The 8,809-nt window shown below is 36.5% G+C and overlaps 1 protein-coding gene across 1 annotated transcript; it reads right to left on the bottom strand.

Annotated features, from left to right (window-relative positions):
- Positions 1-7,470: 7,470 nt before the first annotated feature.
- sox32 (SRY-box transcription factor 32) lies at positions 7,471-8,609 on the bottom strand. The gene is made up of 2 exons (XM_016499733.1): positions 8,300-8,609; positions 7,471-8,084 (listed from the first exon to the last, which is right to left on the bottom strand). Exons 1-2 carry the CDS (start codon positions 8,607-8,609, stop codon positions 7,471-7,473), a joined length of 924 nt encoding a protein of 307 aa, XP_016355219.1.
- Positions 8,610-8,809: the final 200 nt, after the last annotated feature.

The raw sequence follows: 8,809 nt of genomic DNA, 5'->3' as shown, positions 1-8,809 counted from the left end.
AAAGCTATTATATTATATTATATTATATTATATTATATTATATTATAACCTCTTATAAACGGACCTTAAACATTGTTTTTTCCTCTGCTAAAACTGCTTTCATATTCTCATTCCATTTACAGTTTTATTACAATACATTACATTAGGCCTACTATCCACTTACACAATACATTATCAAGTTTCAGAATATTTGATGTCATTCTGATAATTCACAGCATCTGTATGTAACGTTGTACATGGATGTATTTATTTAAACGCTGCGTTTTTAATGGGCATGCGCGTTGAACATTGAAGTCACATTTAAAGTGGAGGAAGTTACCATGGAAACGGGGCAGCAACTCAAATGACAAGCGGTGAATCTCCATCAGTCACACTGCTTTAAGGTAAGTTTAGTACCTAAAATTACACAAATAATACATACAACTGTTCCTGACACTTTCTTACATGCAATTGGCACGCTTCTGTTGAATATTTACTTCATAGAAATGGTTTAGTTTTTTCGGAAAAAGTCTGTTAGCATCTCAACCGTTAGGCTAGCTATAAGATGTAGGCTAACCATAGACTTTAGCTTTTATTTATGAAAGTTTTTGCTTTTAATCACATATTATGTGTAGATGACAGGTTTTTATAGTTTTGTAAATATTTTGCTGGCAATTTGTCAATGAATGAATGGAAGTAAACTAATTTATTTAAAATAAAGTATCCACTGTATTGTTAATCGGGTGATGTCACTTACATGGAGGGTGAAAATTGAGATGGTCCTCACCAGTGTTGGGGAAAGTTACTTTTAAAAGTAATGCTTGTGCACGTCCCTGAATCCAAATACACTACAGACAAGGCAGGGGTGTGTGGTACAGTGTGTGGGGGGTGGGGGTAGTGGGCTATTCATACACATGTGAGCACAAACACAAACACACACCCTCCCACCACACACTCGAACACAATCATGAACACATATATCTGCACTCATACAGTATACATGGATACATGCCTATAGTTTTATATGACCTAATAAATAAATAGACTGTAAGCAGTGAAATAAAGGATAAAATCTGAAGACTATTTAATATTTCTGGTTAATAAATCCATTGAAGTGTAAATTATATAATAATTTTAATGAAACATACAAAATAAGGCAGAATCTATATATAGGCCCATAGGCAGAATTATACCCTTTGGTGCATGACATCTACTGTAGTGGACTTATATATATTCTGTCACAGAAAAAAATTTACAAGAAAAAATATTGTTAAAATCTGGATGAAACCATTTCTGACATCCTATTTAGCTGAAAAATATTTTTGTAGCTGTCTGGTTTTCTGAGAATAAAAGGATTTAACATTTACCCCTGAGGCACATGGTGCATCCCCTTTTCCTGCCGCCATTTTGAATATATTATGTAATATCTCAAAACAAAACAAAAAGATACAAAGACCACAATTAAATGGAATCGTAGACAACACTTTGGGGGTTCACCAGTTGGTGGTTGGGACATGATGCTGCTACTTAAATGGTTCAAAATAGCTTCCAAATATCTGTCCACTGTAGTGACCACTATGCATCAGACATGTTATTGTCTCTTTTTTTAGTAATGTGTTGGAGGGTTCCTACTGCAGTGCGTGTGTTTTGGTCTGAACATCAGTACCCAGAAATATGCTGCTGTCTTGTTCATTGTTGATTTGTTTATATCAGGGGTCACCAACGTGGTGCCCGCGGGCACCTGGTAGCCCGCATGGAGTCTCTGAGTCACCTGCCAAGCACGTTCTATAAATAGCCTGAATTAGCGCCGGGCGATAAATGATATCATATCGAGATTATTATCAAATTTATGTTAATTATGATGATAAGCTCTGAACATTTTTACTCAATATGGATTAATCCAACATCCTATCACACAACAGAAATAAATCTTACAGCAGCCAGTCAGTGTATGTCGCTAATAAGTCTGCATATTCTGTGTGTCTCTGTGTGAATGGATCATGGAATAGTTTTGTCTGATACACAAACTCAAACACACGTGACTCGCTTTGTTTTCAGCGCCTGTGTCTCAATATATGAGGAAATGAACACATGAACTTCATCTCCAGAGCTGCTCTGAGAGTCACTTCACCAGCTATATGCAGTTTCATTTGAGAAAAATTACTGTCAAATACACGCTGGAACTAAAACTAAAACTGAAAGACCTTCACGACAATCCGGTTTAACTTGAAATTATGACCGACTATATTACTACTGTATACTAAAATGCAATTCTCAAAGTAATAATAATAATAATAATATTTTTAGGGAATATCATGCAACCAAGTTATGTATTATTATTCATTTATACAGTTCTGTTTTGCAGTATCTTATCTGATAAAATGAAAATGATTTTGTTGTAAATTGATTTTCATTTGATTACATTTTAAAAGATTTATTAAATTGTTAAAGTTTTATTAATTCACTTCACTAGACACCATTTTTATGATACATTTGTACTGAATCATAAAACACAGAATCCATAATAAATCAAATGGATAACACAGAATTTAGGGGCCCTAAGCATTAGCATTTCATGGGGCCCTAAATTAAAACGTAGCTCCTCTGTGGAATTTAATTGTGAACAAAGCTACGTTTACCTTTATTCTCAAGGTCTAACAAACATGTGGAAAGCATTTTCTTCCCAATTAATGGGAAATGAATACCATGATAAATATCAATACTGTATGATATGGAAAAAATATATATTGTGATAGCCTATTTTTATACATTTTTCTGGAATATTTTCCTGGATTGTTAAAAAACATTTAAAATGCTTGTGAGAAATCATTAATGTTTATTAATGGAAAGATATCAAGATATCAATTAATATATATATTAATTAATAGTATATCAAACAAGTAGCCCTTGAGACTATTTTATCCCTTCAGGGAGCCCTCACTCACAAAAAGGTTGGAGACCCCTGGTTTATATTTTTGTTTTGTATCAGTTTAATTTTGCTTTCATGCATTAGATGCCTTTTCTTTGCCTTTTTCTCTGTTGGATGGTTCATCTTGGCTCTATATTTTAACATCTGTTTATATAAGCCTCATCGGCCTCTATATATAACATGCTGAATGCCTGGTGACATTATTTATTTAGATGTATCATCTGATTGTCTATTTTCTTTTGATCTGAGTGTGTATTTCATTCTGTGTGTATTTCATCTTTTAGTTTATTAATTTGCTTGATTTTTTTTTTAATATTTGTCTTTTTGAACCAGTTGTTGGAAATTGTTTTTCTGTTTTTTGGTTGTGTCCTTGATTTTGTTAGAAATTGAGATTAAGTTTATATCATCTTTATTCTTTATTTTGTGTGTGTGTGTGTTTGTGATTTCTTTATAATTCAGTGTGAATTTGTGTGCTTGAGTGTGTGGGGTTTATTAAAGTTGATTTGGTTTATCTAGTTACAGGTGCTGTGTGGCCAACAAAAAGCAGGGAGGCAGATTTTCCACACTTGTGTGGTGGTGGTGCTGTCTTGTCACCGTGTGCAGTGTCGTGCCGTGTCGATCACCGACAGTAATCTCACTGGGTATTGTGTGAGTGTGTGAATGTGTGCACAGTGTGTGATAATTGAAATGTATGCTTCTTTAGGAGTTTGATACCAGTTGGCCACAGCCCTGTAAACCTTTTTGTGTGGTGTGTGTGTGTATTTTGGAGATCAGCAGCAAGTAGTACCATCATTTTAGGTTTGTTATTGTTCATGTGATTCTTTTTAACAAAATAATTTATTAATTGAATTATTAAAACAAAATATATTTCTGTACCCACGTCTCTTGCTCATTTATTTAGTAGAGTTGAACCTGTGTTGCCTTGAGTAGCACCTGAGGGTGCATTGTATTTCCCTGGGTGCAAGTCCTAGGGTGGCATAGTCATCTCTCCAGTGTTACTGTTTCTGTTGCCCAACACCACTTTGCTACACTGGGAATAGGTGAGTCCATGCCCCACTCCGACATCATTTAACTGAATACTCCAAACAGCGCCGTTAGAATCCATATGATTATAAAAATATTCAAAACCCAACTTGTCCAGTTTTCCATGATGTTTCAAACAACACGCATACAAACAAATGCACCGACCATGCTGTTGCAGCTAACATATGCGCCAGACCAAAAGAGCATTGCGAGCATAGCAAGGCATTGATGGCACTGAATGGCTCTGACATTCCCCAGACCAGAATCCATTTGACAACCTCTGGGATTTTATGTATCAGAGCAGCCGAAGCCACTAAGTAGCATCACAGACTGTCCAGAAGCTCACCGATGCTCTATTCCAGGTCTGGGAGAGATCCCCCAGGACACCATCTTCCATCTCATCAGGAGCATACCCAAACATTGTCAGGAGCACATACAAGCACATGGGGGCCATACACTGATTTACATTATGAGTTGCTTTAATGAAAATCATGTTTTTGTTTTTTTTTTAACCTTGATTTTGAGTCCAGCCCTCAGTGAGTTGATGACTTTGGTTTCTATTGACCATTGTCACATAATTTTGTTCTCAACAAATTACACAATGTATATATGCAAAGGTCTTCATTTTGGAATATTATGTTCATTAAGATCCAATGTGTTATTTAAGTGTTCCCATAATGTTTTGAGCAGTGTGTGCACAGCAGGGATTTTCAACCCTGCTCCAGGAGAGCTACCGTCCTGCAGAGTTCAGCTCCAACCCCAATCATACTGTCAGGGATTCATCACGGTCACTTCAGTCACCCATTCACTGTGTTGACACTCACCTGCCTTACACACCTATTCCAGTCATCCCCTTACCCAGTCAATAAACCATCCTGATTTGCACTTACCTGTTGTGTCTGGCCTTGCTTTGTGACACATACACACTTGAACCAGCTAATGGTGTATATGGCGAATGTCACCTCACCAAACTCGGTAAACAGGTCTCATCCATCATCTCATCCTCATCCATCACATCCGCTTGTCAGAGAAAGGGTTAACTGCTGTATGAACTAATGCTGATATCTATAGAATTTTAAAGTAACCAATTAACCTAGCTGTTTTTATTGTTGCTGTTTTATTACATTTTTATTTCTAAATTGTTAGTGAAAAGGATACAAATAAAAACAGTTTGATATCAATCTACATATGTGGTGGACATTGATTATGATCATCTTTGGTATCTTCTTAGAAGGTATCATGAGTAAAACGGCTCCATATGTAACAAAGCACATACAAAACACTTGAACCAGAAGCAACAAGACCTGTTTTAGAGACTACATAAGTCTGTTGCACATAACTTTCATTAAGATGATCAGGGTTACATCAAAATTACATGCAGCTGTGTTGGTGCAGGGTTGAAAATTAAGCCTCCAGGAAGGCAGTTCCTCCAGGGGTAGGGTGGGAGACAGTATTTCTTTGTATTGCACAGATGTGGACTCATCTGACCACAGCACACATTTCCACTGTGTTTTTGACTATCTGAGATAAGCTGTGGCCCAGACAACCCCGCAGCATCACTGCTTGGAATTGATGTGTAGGTTTCCTGCCTTGCCCTACACAGACGGAGATTTCCCTGGATTCCTTGAATCTTTTCATAATATTATGTATGCTAGTTGGTGAAAGACCTAAATTATTTGCAATTTGGCATTGAGCAATTTGATTTTTGATTGGTTTGACACTTTTCTCATGAAATTTGGCACAAAGTGATGAGCCATGATCCAGCTTTGCTTGCAAAGACAGAGATGGTCCTTTTATACCCAAACATGATACCGTCACCTATTACCAATTCACCTGCTTACTGTGAACTGTTTCAAAACAGTTTAATTTGGATATTCTATAAACTGTTCACTTTTATTTTGCCTATGTCCCTCTGTTTTTTGGAGTGTGTTGCAGCCATCAAAATTATTCTGCCCACTGTACAGGTTCACAGCACATCACATTCATGCCAGTGACATTTCTGGCTGTGAAGTGTGTTTGCTGAGAATATTGTGACTCTAGGCACAAAGGCAAGAGGTTTCCAGTGGGACAGTATTATTTCACAGTATTAACGTTCACCTGCCAAAATTATATTGCCCTGCCCAGTTCCACATTCCTGGCTGTGAAGTGTGTTTGATGAGGGAATTGTGATTGCTTCTAAGGGAGAAGTCTCTATTTCTCACCAAAGCTGCATTTATTTTATAAAAATATATAAATTATATATAAAAATATTAAATTTTGTAAAATATTGTTACAATTCAAAATAATTTTTATATTTTAATGCATTTCCAATGTAATTTATTTCTGTGCTGTCACAGCGACAATAACTCCATTACTTAAGTCTTCAGTGTCACATTATCACAGTTGAAGACATCTGTGCAGCTTATTTTTGTAGAAATTTTTATACATTTTTCTTCCATGATTCTTTGAAAAGAAAGTCTTTGCTGTCAATTATGATAAATGCTTAATGCATATGTGGCATAAATATTTCACAAGAAATACTGAAATTATTCACAAAACGCTTTCAAAAGCAAACAGTGTCAGATTTTTTGTTTATTTCATTCAACATTTTTTTAATTGAATTAAAAAAAAATACAAAATATTTCAGTATATTCTCAAGATATTTCATAAACCATGTATCAGTCAATTGCTACGTAAAAATCTATAAAATTATTATTATTATTAGTAGTAGTAGTAGCATCACTAACATATATTAAAATTATAGTGGGTTTTCTTCACCGCCATTGCTGCTCATTGGGAGAAATACTGCCCATCTAGAATGCCCAGAGACAAGCAGAGTGATAAGTCCCTGTTCTGATACTGGTAAAATATCAGCACTCCTGGAAAGCATCTCAGCCAATAAGAATAGAGGACCACATAAATGTTATGTAAATATAATTTGAAAAAAAAAAAAAACATGTTTTTGGAGGATAGCTATTAGTAATACTTGCACCAAAGGTTTACTTGCAATAAACTCCAATTTAAGTTTTTTTTTTCTTTTCTTTTTTTCTCCCTGAAAGGGAAGGAGCCATTGGTAAGCCAAATCCTGTTTAGCTTTACTGGTTGCAGAAATTATTGTGCCTTTATTTATTTATTACTTATTTATATATTTATTATAGAAATATAGAGGTGATGTTGTTTTTAAAATTTGTAGGCAGTATGTGACAAAATATCTGCCAACTAACATGTTACTCGGTAAGTATTATGACCACATTGATTTTTCAACACTAAATAACATCTAAAGCATTGATGCACTTCATCCCATATTGACAGATATTTTATTTATATCATCCTAAAAGCTAACTTTTTCTCAAGTGAAAAAAAAAAATATATATATCTATAAATACACACTGAACTAAAGTTAAACACTGCATGACCAGCAACGTTTGCATTACATATAAATAAACAGTATTTATATACACACAATAATGTCTCAGTAAGAATTTATTGCACTGGCAGTAGAAAATAAACTTTCACCATTGAAGTCTCTGGATGGCAGTATTCAAAGTTTATGTTTATGGTCACTCATTGTTGTGGTCCACAGGCTGTGCTGGATTGAGGTACTGGTCAAATTCACTGCGGTCAAGCTGGTCCAACATGTCTGATCTCACTTGTTCTAGGTAGAACTCCAGAGAAGGTCCACCCAAACACAGTACACATGCACATACCTCTGTTCCCCATCGATCACAGAATTCCACCCCATTCTGCTGCATAGAATGCTGCGAATACAACAGCGACTCTGAGTAAGTAGCCAGAGGTAGATGTACAGAAGAAGAGTTCAGTAATGTTGCACCACCATGGAACGTCATGTTTCCATTTGATGATGTTGCTTCAAAGTGGTATGATGAAGAGTGGTTTTCAAATGAAAACCCACTGTGTGGGAGCTTATAGGAGTTTATTTGATTGTATGGTTTCTGTGCGACTTGACCTTGTAACATATATCTAAGGTGAAAAGAGGCATTTGGAGAACTGACAGTCTCACTTGAAGCCGTCTTGCTGCCACGCTTGTTGCACTTTCGTCGACGGGGCCGGTATTTGTAGTTGGGATAGTCAATGGTATGTTGGATTCGTAGTCTTTCTGCTTCTTGCATGTAAGGACGCTTCTCTGCCAGAGACATGGCCTTCCATGTCTTACCTATAACAAAAATAAAACAAAAAAATGTGTTAGTTTAAACAATATTAGAGTATGGATAAGTTATGGATAGTAATATTAGACTGATCATTTTATTTCTGTCTTAATATACCAAAAAATATCAAATTCATATTACACTAGGCTATTACAGTTCTAACCGACATAATGTTTTAATTTAACACAAGTAGGCCTATTTACAGAAAAAGTGTTGCACTCACCAAGTATTTTACTGAGGTCAGTGTTCTCCAGGTCAGGGTTTAGCTGCGCTAGGCGTCTGCGCTCCTCTTTGGTCCAGATGATGAACGCATTTAGAGGACGTCTCACTCGAGTTTCCACGGGCGCTTTCGCTTCCGGGCTTGAGCAGCTGGATTCAGACTCCACCGACACCGGGCTTGATGGACCCGACACGGGGCAATGAAAAGTCCTACGCGGCTCTTTCTGCTGATGTGGCACGTAGTGGCACTGTTGATTCTCAAGCATCAGTGTGGGGCCCATTTCGAGTTCGGGGAGCATCCGGTCGAGATACATTCTGTTCTGCCTGGCGAGAAGTTCACCCTGGTGCACCTCAAAGATCGAGCGAGGCTTTAAAAGGATAGCGGACCAATGGGAGCGCAGAGGAGTGGATTAAAGGTGTGAATCGCCAGAAGTTTCACCTTGGTGATAACGCTGATGTCCCTGTTGCGAACGAACTGTGTGTGTGTATATATATATATATATATATATATATA

This window comes from Sinocyclocheilus anshuiensis, unplaced genomic scaffold, assembly GCF_001515605.1.
Source record: "Sinocyclocheilus anshuiensis isolate Anshui unplaced genomic scaffold, SAMN03320099.WGS_v1.1 scaffold126, whole genome shotgun sequence".
Classification (NCBI taxonomy): domain Eukaryota; kingdom Metazoa; phylum Chordata; class Actinopteri; order Cypriniformes; family Cyprinidae; genus Sinocyclocheilus; species Sinocyclocheilus anshuiensis.
Note: the sequence above shows the minus strand (reverse complement) of the source record. Positions and strands in the feature narration are given on the sequence as shown.